Below are 18,330 nucleotides of genomic sequence, written 5' to 3' on the forward strand. Positions count from 1 at the left end.
GTGGGCGACGTTCGTATCTTCTTTTTGTGGCTGTGGATGCCTTTCAGCACAGCCTTCTCGGCCTTCAAAGCTTTTGCTTTGGCTTCAGCTTTGGGAGGGGCAGGGGCTTCCTTCTTTGCTTTCGGCGCCATCTTGGTAAAAAGGCCCCCATTCAAATTTTTGAAGTCCTGATTCTTCCCATTCATTGATCAAACTTTAATATAAAGGCCCTTGAGAGTTTGGGGGTGCAGTTTTGACTGGGACTCATTCACTCATAGAATTAGAGTTTGTTTTTCATCAATTTCATCTCCTTGATAGTAGAAGATAATAGTTTCTAAGCGGGAATTCACAGAAGATTCCTGATTCTCCTTCTGGACCTTAAGATGGGGTTGGGGAAATTTAAAGGCCGGTGAGCTGATTATTTCTTTTCTCAAAATTTTCAGTGTCCTTGGAAGAAACTGGCTTAGCCTACTACACTTCTTTAGTTTACTGACATACTCTTTGGCAGCACCTGTTGTCCACACCCAGCTTTCTGTTTTGCCATTGAATGCCATAAATCACTAATCAGCACTCCAATGCCTTTAACTCTAATCATTTCAGAAAATAAATACTAGATGATCTAGAACTAGTATGGAGACCCCATCCTTATGGTCTGGTCGGGTTGTTATTTCATACCAAATCACCTTAAAATTGTGGCATAAGAAACACACACACCATTGTTTTATTATTTTTATTTTTTTATAAAAAAGTATCAAATTTATTTCATATTTCATTTTTAAATTAGAGCTGTTGGACAATGACTAACTTACAATGTATCATCAGAGGTGCAGTAAACATTAATAAGCTATTAAATGCTACAGTAAATAAAATTACTGGATCATGCATCTAGAAAAGTCATGTTTAATAGTCGAAAGTTCTGGTTATAGTTAATAATTGAAAAATCTTTTAGTCTAGACCTAACTATAGCACATCCTTATTTTAAAATAATTTATCCTCTTCGTGCAATTACTATTATACCCAACCAAATTTTTCCTACTTTTAGGTCTTTACCACTTAGGCAGTATGGCTTACATGTAAACTGTTTCAAAGCTCCTTAAACAAAAACAGGGTAGTAATCTTCACCTCAACCTGTCTGACCAGAAGTACAGGACGTCATTACCATGAAAGTTAAAACAAAGAATGGAACAGAAAACAAGTGTTATCTATATAATGAGCAACTTATCTGATAATACATTTTAACTTGGAATATTACTTGGACACTTTAACTGTGGAATATTTCAGTTTTAGCACAAGAAAAAAAAATGCTTGCAAGGCTTGGCAGTGTTTGGCATTTTTACTGCAAGTTTTAAATCAGTGTTACTCAACAACTCATCTTTAAGAAAGTGGCAGTGTTTATAAGTACAAAAATTATTACATCTAATAGATGGTACTATACATAGGAAAAACAAGACAGTTTTTTTAAAAATAGGTTTTAAAAAAATGGACTGTCTCATTGCTATTTGTTTCTCAATAAAATTATGGAAAAAAACCCCAGAATATAAAATAGGAAAAAAATAGAAACAAAAAAAAATTTAAAAATGCAGAATGTTTTGATGATAATCAGTTGTCTGAAAAGCTAAAATCAGAAATAAGATGTACTTGTTAATATTACTTTGCTCTGAAAAAGGTAGAATGATTCCAGGAAGTAATGATTTAAAAAGAAACATGTGATTAATATACTGTCTCTTTTAAGCCCAAGCAAACTTTCACTTCAAAGAGGGCAAATTTGTCTTTAACATTCTTAAAAGTACAGGACTCTTAAGCCATTATCGAATTAAAAAAGTCATTTGTTTCCACAGGGTATTTGTATTTTAGAACATAGGTTAAAAAATGGCAAATCAAAAAAAAAAAAAAAGGCAAATCACTAAGTGAGTGCCAAAGAATTTGTACTACAGGTTGAATATTCCTTTTCTGAAATGCCTGGAACCAGAAAGGTTTTAGATGTTTTCACATTTTGTTTTTATTTTTTATTTTATTTATTTATTTATTTAAAAAATAATTTTATTTTATTTATTTTTTTTCCAGTGGTTTTATTTTTTTTCAAAGTTTTATTGATAAACAGATAGCAATGAGACAGTTTCAAATCAAATCGGAAGTACAGTTTCAACAAATAATATACTGCATATATTCTTCTTAGTGGTTAATTGCTGTACAAGAAGCGGACTTGTGATCCTATTTACAAACACCATTAGAACAAATCATTCTATTCATTAAGAGAATGCAACTATATATCTATCCCAACCTCTTTGAATACACAGATACAAAATGGACATTCATAGGTATCCCCCATTTTTTCTAAGTTCTGTTATTGAATATTATAGGTGTGTAAACTCAGCAAAATATTCTAAAAGAATCCACTAGCCCATAATAGCATTGGGTCTTCCGTTTAACTGGCAATGTCAGAAATTATTGTGTTTTCACATTTTGGAGTATTTGCATATACATAAGACATCCTAAAGCAATCATGTTTCCTATAGCCTGGAAAAATGCTTTTAGTGCCTTTGTATTTTGCTCAAGACCCGTCAGAGGTCAGCTGTGGAGTTGTCCACTCGTGACACCACATCCGTGGGCACAAAGTTTGGGCTTCCAGAGTATTCTGGGTTCAGCATCAGTGGTGCTCCACCAGTATAATCATTACAAATGTATACTAACTGCCAGTGGTCACCACCAAATGTCTATGCCCAGGCCTAAAAGTTACTACAGTATCGAGGTCAGATTCCAGAATGATTCTTCCACATGGACAGTAATAACCTCCATAAAGTCCAAAGGAACCTTATGGGGTCCTTCCAAAGCTGTGTAATTTCCCAAATGACTTTTTTTTTTTTTTTTTTTTTGCTTGCAGAGCCTGTTCATCCCTTCACTCTCTTTTCAGTCGTTTAGCTTTTGCAATATTTTCTTGACGTTTTTGTTTCTTCTTTTGTTCCTTCTCCCGGGCTTCAATCATCTTGGCCAATTTCTAGGACAAGACCGCACTTGCTAGGAACAGTGGAGTAAGGGCCAAAATAACGGTCGTGAGGGAGCCATACGGGTCCTTTGCAGCCCATTCCACTGCATATCCCGCCCAAGCCTTGACATCAAACATCTCTCTAGCGGTCCTAGGAAAACTTATGCTTGAGCAGTGATCTCTAACTGTCCCCGGAGCCAGTCAACTTCAGATGAGCCCTGGCTGGCAGTTGTCTTCTTTGGTTTGAAGGCATGCTCTTCAGAAGTTTACATTCCCTTCTGCCCCCCGACAGCGCGGCGGCGCAGGACCCTCGCGCGCCCCTGGTCCCCCGTCCTGGGGGCTGCACAGTGACGGCCGCGGGGGCCTCCCGGGACAGAGCCCCGCGACATAGCTCCTCCGACCCCCGCTCCGCACTCATCCACCATTGTTTTAATGAAGGATTTTATGAGCCAGAGATTCTGACAGAGGAGCTGGTACGACTTGTCTGTGCTCTGGGTTCATGGTCTCAGCTGGGAAATCTGCTTCTTGGGCATTTGAAATGGTAGGGGCTGGGGCCCTCTGGAGGCTCCTTCCAAGGAGCCTCAGGCAGCTAGCACCGTAGAGTGGGTGCCGCAAACGGACGATACTTACTCCTTACAGTTCTGCAAGTTGGCAAGTCCAATGTTAAGACGCCAGAAGATTCTGTTCCTGGGGAGGGCCAGCTTTCTTCCTAGCTTGCATCTGCTTTGTAGTCACCTGACTCTTTTGCTCCTTTGACCAAGCAGGGGAGGGAAGGAGAGGGATGGAGGGGCGGTGAACGAGCTGGAAGAGAGCAGAAGCAGGGAGAGACAGAAACCGGGAGGGGAGGAAGGAGGGAGGGACAGAAGAGAACAGGGAGAAGAGAGGGAAGGCAGTGACCTGACTTCTTTAAGACCACAAATTCCATTATGGGGACACTCACATCCTCTTCTAAACCTAATCACCTCCCTAAGGCCACAGCTGCTGGTATCACACTGGAGCTCAGGGCTTCAACACAGTAGGGTTTTGGGGGGAGGGCTGATTTGTTTTGTTTTGCTTTTTTTTTTTTTTTTTTTTTTTGCAGAACTGGGGATTGAACTCAGGCCCTTGTGAGATAGTTCAGCAGACTAAGCTTCTGCTTAGGCAAGCACAGGGACCAGGGTTCAACCCCTGGGCATGCTAAACTGGCCACTGACATAGGGCATGGTGGCGCACACCTGTAATCCCAGCACTGGGGAGGATGAAAACAGGAGGATCACTGAGTTCAAGATGTGTAGTGAGACCCTGTACCAAACACATAAGAAAAAGAAGAAGAGGAGGAGGAAGAAGGAGAAAGAGAAGGAGAAGAAGAAAGTTTTTAGGTGAAATCTAAAAGCCTAAAAAAAATAAATAATAATTTGACTTATGAATCTCAGGCCTGTTAATTAGCAACCATGTTCAAGGATACCAAAAGGTTCCCATCACTGGGTGTGATGGCATTAAGTGCCTATAAATTCTTCTCTTCTTCTCTCATAGAGCAGTAGGTTTGCATCCCAGCCCCCTTGAATCTGGCCAAACATAACCACATCGTCAACAAACTACAGTAACGAGTGACTTCCAAGACCAAGCCAAAGAAAAGCCAGGCAGCTCCTACCTCTTGGAATGATCATGCTGAGATTCCCACCTTGGGGTAATCAGGCTGAGAGGTCTATGGCCATGGAGAGGCCACACAGAGGTGGTCCTGACACACTCCCGGTGGAGTCCATCCTCATATCATCCCAGCTTTGACACAACTCATCAGAGTTGTATGGGCCCAAATGTTGTGTCTCTCCAAAATTCCTATGTTGCTGGGCATGGTAGTGCATGCCTGTAATCCCAGCACTGTGATTTGAGGCCATCTTAGGTTACATAGTGAGTTCAAGGCCAATGTGAACTACATAGTAAGATCCTGTCTCAAAAATGCAAAACAAGGGCTGGGGAGATGGCTCAGTAGAATAAGTGCTTGCCTTATTCTTATCTTTATAATTCTAGAAGTTGTTAATATGTCACTTTAAGAGTCTAACGTAAATAATAAAATACTTCCAAAGAATTTAATATTTCTGCTAAATATATTTGACTTATTATTGAGTACTTCAACCATCTATGTTAGCAAAAGGAAATCTGAAATATAAATCAGTATCTTAGAATTTAATATATTAACCTTATAAATGTGGTGAAATGTAAGTTTTTTAATGTTGTAAGTCTGGACATAAACATGATTTCAACTTAATGACATAATTCTAACTCAGTTTCTCAGTTGTACATTTCAAATTGTAGTTATAAATTTGCCATTCAAATAGACTACATTTTGTAAACATACAGATATTTTAGTGTCATTGTTTTATTTATGTATTTATTGCCTTGCTTAATTTTTCATAGTAAGTTGAAATACAGAATTATATACATCCCACAATGAATGTAAGCATTATGTACCGCAAAAATGTTCTCATACAAATTTTTAAAATTAAAAAAGAAGAAAAGATAGGCAGCACTTTCCACACACAGAAGAAAGGCCCTGCGAGAGCACAGAAAGAAAACAGCAAAACCAAAAAGGAAGAAAGAAGCTTTCTATAAGCCAAGAAAACTGATCTCTGGAGAAACTAGACCTGTTGAAACCTTGATGTTGGGTTTCTAGTCTCCAGAACTAGGGAAAAGGAACTTTTGTCGTAAAAGGACCATCCTATGGTATTTTGATATGGCAACCCGAACAAGCTGCTATTTTAAATTTTATTTTAGTTGAGATGGGGTCTTACAGCTCATAGAGCAGTAGCTCAGAACCTGAGTAACCCCAAACCACAACCTCCAGAACGCTGGGAGTACAGGCATACACTACCATGTCTGGCTACTTTTATTTTCAAATCAATTTAGTTAAGAGGAATTTGTTTACAAGTTAATCATATTAAGCACATGGGTCTGTGTTATCAGATACATATACTCATGGGCATGCATTTTTATTTTAATGTAGTTTTTATCTTAATAATTTCAAACTTTCTGAAAAGTTGTAGAACTTAAGATTTTGTTCCTTTTCTTTGATATTCTTCCCGCTCTGTGTGTTTTGCGCATGTGTGTCTATAATTTTCCAGAATAAGTTTTGAGAGTCAGCTACAGCTAGGTCTTCTTTCCTCTAAATACTTCATTACTGATTTCCTAAGAAGAAGTACATTAACTCATAAAACAACAAAAACACACTATTATTAAAATCAGGAAATTTAACACTGATAAAATGGTCCTGTATCCACCCAATTGGCCCATATTTCAATTTTAATTTTAACACAAAATGTTAATTCCATGATTTGATTCTCTTAGTTTTCTTGTTTTATAACAGATGCTTAGAAATTTCTCTCAAGTTTCCTTTCCAGCCTTCAGAGGAAGCCTAGCGGTGACACAGGTCCTGAAGGCTCTGGTCTTCTCACAGTTGAAGCCTTACTTTATCTCCAGTAATTGATTTTTATGGCCCTTCAAGTCCTTACACAGGGGCCAGGCAGATGGCTCAGTAAAATAAGCACTTGCCTGGCAAGTGCAAGGGCCTGAGTTCAATCCCCAGTTCTGGAAAAAAAAAAAAAAAATCAAATCATTACATAAGTAGTTGCTTAAGTACATGTAATTTAAATAGAGAACCATACAATATGAGCCATTTTTCATGATTAATAAGGGAGTAAGAGCAGCATCCAGGATGTAGCTGAGTGGAGAGCACTTACCCGGTACATGTGAGGCCTTGAGTTCCATTCCCTGCACCATTAAAAGAAAACAAAAAAGATGCTGATTTCTGGGTGCAGTAGAGATACAAGGGGTGGCCAAAAGATGCAGTAAATGCTTAAAGTTTTAAGAAGGCATGATAGGGCCAGGGATGTAGCTTAGCGGTACAGCACCTGGCAAGCACAAGGCCCTGAGTTCAATTCCCAGTACCAAACATGAAAATAGTTTAAAAAAAGAAATGCAAAGAAATCATTATAGTAAGACAAACACATTACTCTGAGCCCCCTCCAAGTGCTGCCCCACACTTTGAACACACTTATCCAATCATTCTTGCCACTTTCTGTGGCAGGTCTGGAAGTCCTCTTTTGTGAGTGTCCTTTACGGGGCATGATCAAGAAATACTGTGACTGCTGCTGCTGCCTCCTATCCGTTGCAGGGGCAGGCTTGTAGAAACAGTGCGTCTTCATCCACCTTACCAGATCTGGCATCCAACAACATCCTGCTCTTCCCCTGAGTCAAAATGACCATGGAAGGTAAACACTTTAAATCAATGTGGGCTTTGAGGCAACCATATCAATGTAACTAAAGACATGGAGGAAGACTTCTAGAACTGCTTCAGAAAGTTGCAAGAACACTGAGATCAGGGTGTTCAGCACAAGAGGGAGATTGCGGAGGGGGAGTAATAACATGTCTCTTACTGTGGTGAATTCTGGAAACGTTCAGTTGAATGTGCTGGTGCACACCTGTAATCCCAGCACTTGGGAGAAAAGAATACCATGAGTTTGAGGCCAGCCTGGGCTACATAGTGAGACTCTGTCCCAAAACAAAACAAAACGACTTACAAAAAAAAAAAGATGTATTTTTAAAAATCATATATTGTCTGAATGGGTCTACTTTCTTTCTCTTTTCTTCTTTTTTTAAATGTATTTGGTTGTTGAAGGGTCTCACTTCTCAGCTTGGACTCAGTGATCCTCTTGTTTTCAGCCTCCCAGTGCTGGGATTACAGGCATGTGCCACTATGCCCAGACTCTGTAGCCAGTTCAGCCTGCCCTGGGGGTGGAGCTGACCTGGCATGTGGTGCCAGCAGATCAAAATGCAGTTCCTGCGCTTGCCTACGCTGGTGCTTTAGTCTGCTGAGCTATCTTGCTGGCCCATTTTATTTTTAGACAGGGTCTCACTGTGTAGTTCAGGCTGGCTTTGAGTTCACATTGTAGCGATGTAGTGATGTAGCCTAGTCTGGCCTCAAACCCACCACTCACCACCTCCAACTCTTCCTGCTTCAGCCTCCAGAGTGCTGGGATTATACCGGCATGTACCACCATGACAGCTGGGTCTATTTGCTTTCTTTCTTTCTTTCCTTCCTTTTTTTTTTGGGGGGGGGCGGCTTTGATTCATTTTTCTTCTCTATTTCCCTTAGAAGAGAATAGCTTACATTCCATGTAGCATGGTGATTTGTGAAAAATATGAGTCCCATTTTCCATAGAGCAAAAAATAATTAAATATAGGTCAGAGTGGATGCTAAACATGTTCACAAGTAACAGGGCTGAGTTTGTCTACAGACCAACATTACTATTTATTTCTGAGTGTATTGTGCTGTTTCCTTCACATCTGTAGCTTAACAGGCTATGTTTTTGAAAATTTCTCTTGAAACCTACACAGCTTGATTTTAAAAAAGACAGACATCGATCCTTTAGCTGAGATCAGGAGCTCCTGCAAGGTTCTCACACTTTCTCCTGGACGACTGAGAAGTCTGTGCAGAGGCCAGACAATACTTGGTAGTCTTTTTTTTTTTTTTTTTTTTTTTTTTAGGGGAGGGTCTATAGGGTGTTCAGGGTCTCACTACTAGATTGGACTCATAGTGATCTGCCTGTTTCCAGCCTCCCAAGAGCTGGGATTATAGGTGTGTGCCACCACGCCCAGTCTCATTCAGCATTCCAGAGCGCCCCAGGGGTGGGTAAGGCATGAAAGGCTCCAGGATCGAACTCCCAGCCCCTGAGCCTGCTTGCAGGTGCTTTAATCTGCTGAGCTATTTGGCCGGCCTAACACTTGGTAGTCTTTAATTACACAGTTAGCTCAGTTACTTTTCTCTTCTTGCTGGGACAAAATATCTGACACCTAAAATTAAGGAAGGAAAGGTTTATTTAGCTCACAGTTTGTGGAGGCTTCAGTCTATACTCGGCTGGCTCCCAGGCAGAGTGGCACATGGAAGAGGGCAGCCGTTCATGGCAGCAGAACACAGCGAAGAGCGAAGGGGGGAGGGGCAGCAGCTGTGGTTGCGAGACAGCCTCTCCCTTCCTTCCACGCCGACTGTGAAGACCAGAACTCCTCCAAGAAAGTGGCAGCAGGTGCTGTGAAGAGCTCTTCCTAAGTGGCACAGCCATGTTGATCAAGCTCCTCTAAAGAAGTGGCACCAAATCCTTCCTCAAAACCTTTATATGCCCTTTTTGTGCTGAGTTACTCTGGGGTGGGCCCTCCCCGCCCTGTGGGGCAGGACCCCAAAGCCCAGGTTGTGGAACTGCCCAGGTGATCCAGCCAAGTTGAGCACTACAGCAGTGTTTATTATTTGACTCTTACAGGTACTGTTTTACTTTTCTTCCCTAGATTGAGACAAGAATTTCTACTACTACCCTGAGTGCTGTTGCAACTCCAAGGATTATAGACCTGGCCCACCCAAGGATCAAGTTGGAGGGTCTGTGCTATGAGAGAGAAAGAAGTGAAATGCCCATCCGTCCTGTAAGCCGCTGCCCTGTCCTCCTTCCCCTTTTGCTCTCCTTCTGGTTGGTCCCCAGTTTCTATTTCCTCTGTACAGGGCACAGCCCATAATCATTGGAAACGAGAATCTTGCGAGAGTATCTTGGCAGAAAGGGAGACCTAACTATATGATAGAGGGGGGAAGCGCAGACAGAGGAGAGGGGAAAAGAGAGGAGATGGGGAGAAGAGAGGAGAAGGGAGCAGGGAGGGGAGGGGAGAAGAGGAGAGAGGGAGGACCATTGAGGGCGAAGAGCAAACTTTGGAGTCAGTAGGAGCTGGGTTCAAGTCCCCACCCCACCACTACCAGCTCTCCGGTGTTGGGGCAGCCCCTCAGGAGCCACAGTCACAAGTGGCTGTGACCCCTTGGAGGGGTCCCGTGGGCCAGGCACAGTCCCGGGGAAGAGCAGAGCTCTGTGCCAATGAGGGGAGTCAAGCTAAAGGAGTAGAGACCGGAAGTAAGTGAGACTCTACGAGGAGGAGAAGATTCCGTCAAACGGAAGACTGGATGGCAAGGTCGCCAACTGGGAGCTTAAAGTCGGAGTGGGGGGAACAAGACAAGCAAACGCATTGTGGCGCCGCTGGTTTCCACTGGGCACCTGTTGGGGGATTAGAGGTGGCGGGGCGCTGGCCACAGAGCCCGGCTGTCCGAGTTTCCCACGCCCTTTCTCCCAAAAGTCTTCCCTGAGGATTGTGCCCGGCTCAGCTGGATTTCCGGTAACTGCCTACTGATCACAGTGCCAAGGAGACGCGAGCAGTCCCACCCCCTACCCTCACCCCTAGGTCTGGGAACCTTGAGCGAAGTCATTCTGGGAACCAACAACCCTGGGAAGGTGCTTTGAGTTTGCAGGGGAATGGGTTTATTTCCAGGTTTTTTGATATACAAAATGAGAATTCCTTTATTGTCAGGAGTGTTTCAGGTTTTAAAAAGCCATTAGAAAAGAGGAGTCCTGCTGCAGGAAATGCTCTTTTGTGGAGAGCTAGGGGAACACCTTCCCAGCTGCTGTGTGCTATTAACTGTCTTAAGTCTTTCCAACACTTAGCAAATAACAATAGTTCTGTGTCACCTTTCTTATTTTTCTAATAAAGCCACACAACAGAAAGACAATCCAGCAGATGTGGTTTTATCATAGGACTAAATAGGGATCAGTCAGCCAACATATTTAGTTGGGACCAGTTATATGCCAGAGCCTATTCCTGCTATTGACAACAGAGTACTTCCCTCGAGCAGTTTCTGGGCCAGTGCGGGAGAAGCAAGCAGTAAAACACTAGATGTGTGAATTCAGGTCTGGAGAGATGAGAGCAAGCTGAGGGTCACTGAGAAGGAGTCCCTGCTTTTGGTGGGGCCGGAAGACCTCCTGGAGGACTGAACGTTTGAGAAAGATTTGAAATAGGAAGAGGCCCCAAGCCAGTTTTCAGGCAGAACTGAGGGAGAAGGAGCTGGGATCTCAAGTGGCTACAGTGATCCAGGTGGGGAGGGGAAGACAAAAGGGTCAGAGGAATAGGACACAGCTGGGTCCCATAGGGACTTGTACAGGGACAGGAAGTGGCCTGCACTGTTCATTACTATTAGCAAACTGGGCAGCCTCAGGAGGAGTGTAAAACATGGGAGGGCCATTCTCTGCCTGGGCTTTAGAATTACTTCAGCAGGGTCTAGTGCCTGTCATCCCGCACTCCAGGAGGCTGAGGCATGAGCATCCAAGTTCAAGCTCAACCGTGGGAATTTAGCAGTGCAGTGGGACCCCATCTCAAAAGAATAAAAAGGGCTGTAGATGCAGCTCAGTGCAAGGGCCCCAGGGGGTCAGTCCTCAGTAACAGACACACAGATGCACACATACAGATGCCACGCACACACACACATAACAAGCACACACATGCACGATTTACCTCATGGAGTTGTTTTGGTAGCTACGTGGCAAGCACTCAGATCATAGTTTGTTGTGGAGCATGGTCACTAAATGTTCATTCTCGAAAATCTGGCTGGCTGGTACAGACAAGAATGAAGCAAGGAGACCAGTTAGGGGCCTCTAGCACAGTCTGGGAGAGAAGAGCCGCTAAGTGGACCGGAGCTTGTGACAGTTGGATATATTACCACATCTCTTTGTGTCCACTCTAGGTAACCCCTGCAGCCTTGTGTGCCACACCGAGCCGCCGAATAACTGCTCTAGCTCAGTCCAAGCCGCTTCATGAAGACTACCTGCCCGCCCGTGATGCCCGATGGCCGGTGTCTTATGCTGCTACCCATTCTAAAGCATCTCCCAGGATTCAGGAACTAGCCAATCCAAGTTCAAGGTGTGTCAGTGCAAGGCTAAGGTGGGGTATGTGGGGCTCTGGGGAGAGGGCAGAGGCTGATCTAATAAGGCCAACAAAGAGTACGAGGACAAAAATTGCAACAACAGCTCACTTACTTGTTAAATTTATTATTACAAGTCTTATCATAAGTATAAGGTTACCATCTAAAGGCTAGTGGACTAAGTCATGGAACCTCTAAAAGTATGGACATGGGATTATTTCCCTAACTCAGTATTGTTGAGTTAAAGAAATTACAGAACAGAGTATATAATAGGATGTGATATGTGTATGAAAATATACTTACGTGCCATGTATTGGCTTCACATGCCTGCAAGAAGTTAGGAGCAGTGTCTGTCTTTGGGGCCCTAGGGAATGGGAGTGGGAAGGTTTATTTTTCATTAATAGGCATTTTTCTTCAGTGTTTTTGCATCATATACGTGAGTGCACTATTTCAATTAAATAAGAGCATATAATTAAAGAAGACATTGCCTCTCATTCCTGCTCGTTTCTTGGAGGATCTCTTAAGTTGCCTTGATCCTTTACTTTGACCTTCAGGGGTAACTCTTGACTTACCCCTTTTATTGATTGATTGATTTTATTTTTTGAGACAGAGTCTCACTATGTAGTTCAAGCTGGCCTTGAGCTCACTATTGTAGCCCAGGCTGGCCTTGGTCTCACAGTGATCCTCCTGCCTCAGCCTCCTAATTCCTGGGATAACATATGTGCAGCATCACACCCAGCTCTCTCACCCCCTTTTAAAGAGCCTCTCAGAGAACCTAGAAGAAGCAGAAAAAGCATATTAGTTCTTATATATTGTTTTGAAAATATTATAGTTTTTTCTGTCAAAAAGAAATTTATTTTAAGGAAAGTATAAAAATAATAGAAAAGACATTAGAAGCAAACATATTTTAAAAAATGACATGAAAGTTTTCAACACACAGTTCTCAGAGTGTTCAATATTGCACATTGCTGTCTTCAAAGTTATTCCTCAGATTACAGATGTTAATATATAAAGTAGGCCAAAGTAAAAAATTTATCATTAACTGGTATCTTAAAAATACTGACAGAAATTAGTGGTATAATCATCTTAACTATGTGTATATAATTTTTTGAGAAATTTTATTTATTTATTTTTCCATAATTTTATTGAGAAACAAATAGCAATGAGAGAGTTTCAAATCAAATTGGTAGGACAGTTTCCATAATTAACACATTGCATACATTCTTCCTAGTGGTTAATTGCTGTACAAGATGCGGACATGATATCCTATTTACAAACACCATTAGAACAAGTCCCTCTATTCATTAAGAGAATGTAACTATATATCTATCCTAGCCACTTTAAATACACAGATATAAAATGGACATTCATCTGTATCCCTTTTTTTGTTAAGTTCCGTTATTTGAATATTATAGGTGTGTAAACTCAGCAAAATATTCTAAAAGAGTCCAGTATAGTTTTTAAATCTTTAAAAACAAAATTTTTAATCAAGTGAAATGAAACTTATTTTCTGTTCATTGATAAGTAGAAGGGAAGAATACACAGGAGCACTTTATCAAGGCTTTAGCCTACTGGCAGGGCAAGGTTATTGCTTGGTGGTCGGGTGCCAGGGGTATTAAACCTCAAAGTTAGATTTTGTGGGGGCGGTATGGGTGGCTCAGGGGTAGAATACTCACCTAGCATGTTTCAGGCCCTAAATTCAATCCCTAGCATCAGGAAAAGAAAAGGGAGGGAGGGAGAGAGAGAACATAGATTATTTTTTATAGTCCCCTAGGGGACTATCAGAAATGTCCAGAATTTACTGAAGAGCAAAGTGTTTGGATTCTGACAGCAAATCCCGAGCGGCGCACCACCATCTCAGGACCTCCCTGGCCTCCTCCTGCTCTGCGGGGCAGGGCAAGTCATGGATGTCCACGTAGGGAAGCAGCCGTGTTCAACACGTCGTTGTGCGTTGGAAACGTTAGCTCCTGTTTCGTATCCTCTCATCCCAGGCTGACTCTTTTCCTGCTATTCCAGGGGTCCCATGCATATCGTGTACTACGACCCTGATGTTTTTAAAGTCAAGCCGGCTGCTCTGAAAGCACAATGCTCAGCACGGGTCCAGAAGTTGGCGGAACCTCTCGAACGTTAAACGGAGAAGACCACGCCAGTCAGACCCTGGCTACGTGTCTGGGATATGTATCGGGTAACTTAGTTCCTCACCCTGGTATTGTCTGTCTTCCTTCTCCAACTGGCCCCCAAATATGAGACCTCGCACAGAACGCCCCTGCAAGCGTCAACAGCAACTGCTGCTGGACCTGTGGTGAAACTCTTAGCAGATTGCAGATGCAGCACGCAATAAAAGACATGCTGAGAGCTGGCCTTGTCGTCCTTCCTACCTCACCAGATGCCACTTTCTCTTCCCTCTCTCCCTTTGCCAGTGAGGTCCTTGTCATGATCCTGCCAGTCTCTTCTCTGGTAAGTCCTGGGAATTGAGGTCATAACTGCTGTTCAGAATGTGTGGCTGACAGTGGGGAATGGACTACCATAAAAGATCGCATCTTCAGCAGTCCCCTTCCTCACTTCCCCTTGGAGTCGCTTACTGTGAATGACTGAAGAAGCAAGATGCTGCTTTTGGGCCGGCCAAATAGTTCAGTGAATTAAAGAGCCTGCCAGCAGGCGTTTGCTGAGACCAGGACTTCTCATTGGGACGATGGGAGCTGACCACCCACAACTTCTCCCAAGGCACCTTCTTGCTTTTGGCCCTGCTTTTGCTATTTTAATCAGTGTCCTATAAAACCAGTAGCTAAATTTTTATGTAACAGCTTTTTATTCAGTGAATTGTTTGTTTGTTTTTCAGTACCATTGATTGAACTGGTACCAATTGAGACTGGGCGTGGTGGCACACGACTGTAATCCCAGCTCTTAGAAGGCTGTAAACAGGTGGATCACTACAAGTCTGATCTAGCAGTGAGACCCTGAATACCCTGTAGATCCTTCCCTAAAAAATACAAAAAAAAAAAGTTGCTTTTAACAGCAGAACGAACATTCATCTGTAGAATTGTGCAGTATTTTATTCTCTCCACACCACTGTGTGTTATAAATTAAACAAAATTTATGAAATAAATCTAGATTTGCATGAAAATAAATAGACATGCAAGCTTATTTTCAGATGAATGAGTTCTGTCTTTAAAGTCTTTTTAGGGCCAGTCAAATAGCTCAACAGATTAAAGCGCCTGCAAGCAGGCACAGGGGCCTGGGGTTCGATCCTGGGAGATAGCTCAGTGGCATAAGCGCTTGCCTGGCAAGTGTAAGGTCCTGAGTTCGATCACTGGTACTGAAAAAAAACAAAACAAAACCAATCAATTCACTGAGTAAATGGCTGTTATGTAAAACTTTAGCTACTGGTTTTATAGGACACTGATTAAGATAGCAAAAGCAGGGCCAAAAGCAAGAAGGAGCCTTGGGAGAAGTTGTGGGTGGTCAGCTCCCATCTTCCCTGTGGGGCGTCCTGGTCTCAGCAAGCAGTGCCTCCTCATGCTTGGCGACATTGTGTGGCAGTCAGGAAGTCTCAGCACTTGACTGGGTAGTGGACAGCTTCACAAGGGCTCATTATGGGACAGCATTACTGTGGCTATAATTCAGAGGATGATCCTTACTACAGAGCCCACACCAATTCAGAGAAGAGAAAATTGGTCCCCCTCCCCTCAGTCAGGCCAGGAGAAAGTGAAAGAAATGACACTGAGATTTCTAAGCCCAGGTCGTAAGGACCCTTGTGGGTCCTGCTCTTTGCATTATGGGAAGAAGCCCAGACTCCTGGAAGGACCATGTGGAAAGAGACCACATCCATTCCACCCCTCTGGACCCTCTGCAGTAGCCTCTGCCTGAGAGATCCTGTGGAACAGCAGAAGAGCTGCCCAACTGACCCACAGCATCAGGCCAGGAAAAAAATCTTACTGTTTTGGGATAGGCTCTATAAAAGAAACAAAAAGAAATATTTTTGGTACTGGGGATTAAACCCAAGGCCTTCACACTGAGCTACACTCCCAACCCTTTAAAAAATAAGTTTTTTTTTTTTAAATTTGGAGATAGGATCACCTTACATTACCCATCCTGGGCTTGAATTTGTTTCAGTTTTCCTGAGTGCTGGGATTATATGCGTAAGTCATCACACTTGGCAAGAAAAATATTTTTTTTTGTCTTTAATTCCCTTAGTTTCATACTTGTATAGGGGAAAGGAAATTTTCACTCTACTTTGTGAAGATTCAGTAGTTGAGACTGCAGAACCAAACTGACGATAGACTAACACGAGGAGGGGCCCATAGTTCTATGGCTAGCATGGGGACACTGGGAAAGGGAGGATTCAGTAACACAGTGAAGATTAGAAGCTTAGACACCCTCTCTTAAAGAGGGAGAAAGCTGCCTAATAAGAGAGAGAAGTGGGTACATTTAGGGGAAGAATAAACAAGCTTTAGGGGAGATGAATGAGTTCAAAGAGCAGACAGTAGCTTGAGGTGTTTGTGTGGGCTTTGGGGGTGGCATCCACTGTAGCCCTCCTTCCTCCCATTCATCTTTCCTGTTAGATGAGATTGAAGGGAGCAGAGTCAGATAATAGCATTCCTCCCGAAGAACTGAGTTGGAAGCAGGTCAGAATTTAAGGCGGCTTCTGTACTTCAAAATACTCAGCAAGCAGGTGCCATGCTTTGCTTTCATTTTCAGAGCACTAACGGAAAGGACTCCTGTAACAAAAGACAGATTAACAAGAGGAAATTAGAAACTTAATGTATATGTCATACATCCATGGGAGATACCCAGACCATAAGTACTCCTCAGAGAGGTGAGTTGCAATTCCAACTGATATAGCATATTCAACAAAGCACAATAAAGTTTTAGAGATGTGACAAGACAAGGAAAAGGACTATGAGTCGCTGTGAGCATACTTATGGGAAGGCAACAAGTAGCAAAGCTTGTTAACTTAGATTGCTCTGGTACCGCCAGATGGGGCCCAAGGGGGTCCCTCTATCGGACCTCAACTCAGTCTAATGGGTCCTTGATGTCTTCTTACTTACAGAAAGGAATCTCAGGACATGTCAGTGAGAACCATAGGCAGATTTATTAGATGAGAAAATAGGGAAAGAGGCATAGCTCAGATGGAGCGGATCAGACTGGTCCATTAACAAAGCATGAGGCCAGATTTTAGGAGGTTGCTGAAGTGGGCTGGAGTCTGGGTTGGTCACTGTCTCAGTTCTGGTTTTGCAAGGTGGCTCCTGAGAAGTCCTTACCACTTGAGTGGGCAACTGGTCTATGTGAGATGACTGCTTTTGCTTAGGACATTCTTGGTATTGGAGGCTCCACTGGAATCTGAGGTGACTGCAGGGTTAGGGGAACATTGGAGCACTGTAGGTGCCCATTATCGGTTGATTGTCCATGTAAGTCTTTTTCAGATATCGTTAGTCTTTAAGGGGAATGCGAAAGGTTGTGCAAATTTAGGGCTGATCAATCTTGCAATGCCAGCTCTTAGATGGGCCCTCCCTAAATGACTAACGTTCCCAAATGCAGGGCCCAGCAAGGGTCTGACCGGAAGTTTTAGATAATGATGCAGACATCTACAAAATAAATGGCAAGCTTTATTTTGCTTATAGTTACATGGTTAGGTCCAAGTTGCTTTTTGTCCCCGACAGCGTCCAATGGAAGCACAAATCATGATTTTAATGAGTAACAGGTTAAGGACCTGGGTGTGTATGTGCCCTTTGGCTTCATGGTGGTCTCTGACCATCTTAATTTCATCTCTAGGCCAAGAAGGGGCACAAAGGTTTTTTTTTTTTTTTTTTTTTTTTTTTTTTAAGAATTTCCCACAAGGCACAAAACTCTGTTAACCCTTGTCTTGTAGTTAACCTTTGTTTTCCTCAGTAGAAGTCTGTATAACTCTTGTCTGGCTTTTAGGCAAATGCGAGGCTTCCTGTATCAGCTCCTTCTTAATTGTCTTCAGCTCAACAATGCATCATTTAGGGAGACATATTTTGCTATCCCATTGCTGGTTATCAGCAGTACAGTAGTCCCCACTTCCTTTGTGATGCCTAGAACACATGTTCTAAAACCCCCAGTGGGTGTCCAAAATGAGGATTGTGCTAAATCCATATATTCTGTTTCTTCCTGTCTATACCCACTTATGATAATGTTTAAATTGTAAATTGGACACAAGAAGAAATTAACAACAGCATCATAAGACAAGGATAAATAAGTTATGTGATTTTTTTTCCTCTCAAAATAACATACTGACTTAGTTTTCTTTTTGTGATACTACAAGATGACCTGGTACCTGCATGGTGAGATTAATTAGTAAGCCAAGGCACACAGGCATTGTGGTATAGAGCTAGGCTTCTACTGGCCTTCTTTATGCTCAGAAGGGAATCATCTGCTTCAGATGGTCCTGGCTGCATCTTTTTTCTCAGGAAGTTGAAGACTTAACTGTTTTTTGCTTTTAAGGAAATATTTTACAGCTTTCTTTGGTATATCTGAAATATTACTTTGATGTCATTGTTAAGTAAAATAAGGATTATATAAACATAAGCCCTGTGATAGTACAATCATGACAGTGGATCTGATAACTGAGATGACCAAAGACTGTGAATGGGTG

General features: G+C 42.5%; 1 protein-coding gene and 1 pseudogene across 1 annotated transcript in view; one reads left to right on the forward strand and one right to left on the reverse strand.

The window, feature by feature from the left end:
- The window catches only part of Thegl (theg spermatid protein like), a 51,806-nt gene extending 37,789 nt beyond the window's left edge, over positions 1 to 14,017 (forward strand). The window contains exons 7-9 of the mRNA XM_023711011.1: positions 9,275 to 9,406; positions 11,538 to 11,713; positions 13,731 to 14,017. Of these exons, the coding sequence (XP_023566779.1) occupies positions 9,275 to 9,406; positions 11,538 to 11,713; positions 13,731 to 13,845 (423 nt within the window). The 3' untranslated portion in view covers positions 13,846 to 14,017. The remainder of the gene's footprint in view (positions 1 to 9,274; positions 9,407 to 11,537; positions 11,714 to 13,730) is intronic.
- LOC101589616 lies at positions 2,800 to 3,100 on the reverse strand (annotated as a pseudogene).
- Positions 14,018 to 18,330: the final 4,313 nt, after the last annotated feature.

This window comes from Octodon degus, unplaced genomic scaffold, assembly GCF_000260255.1.
Source record: "Octodon degus isolate 3935 unplaced genomic scaffold, OctDeg1.0 scaffold00019, whole genome shotgun sequence".
NCBI lineage: Eukaryota > Metazoa > Chordata > Mammalia > Rodentia > Octodontidae > Octodon > Octodon degus.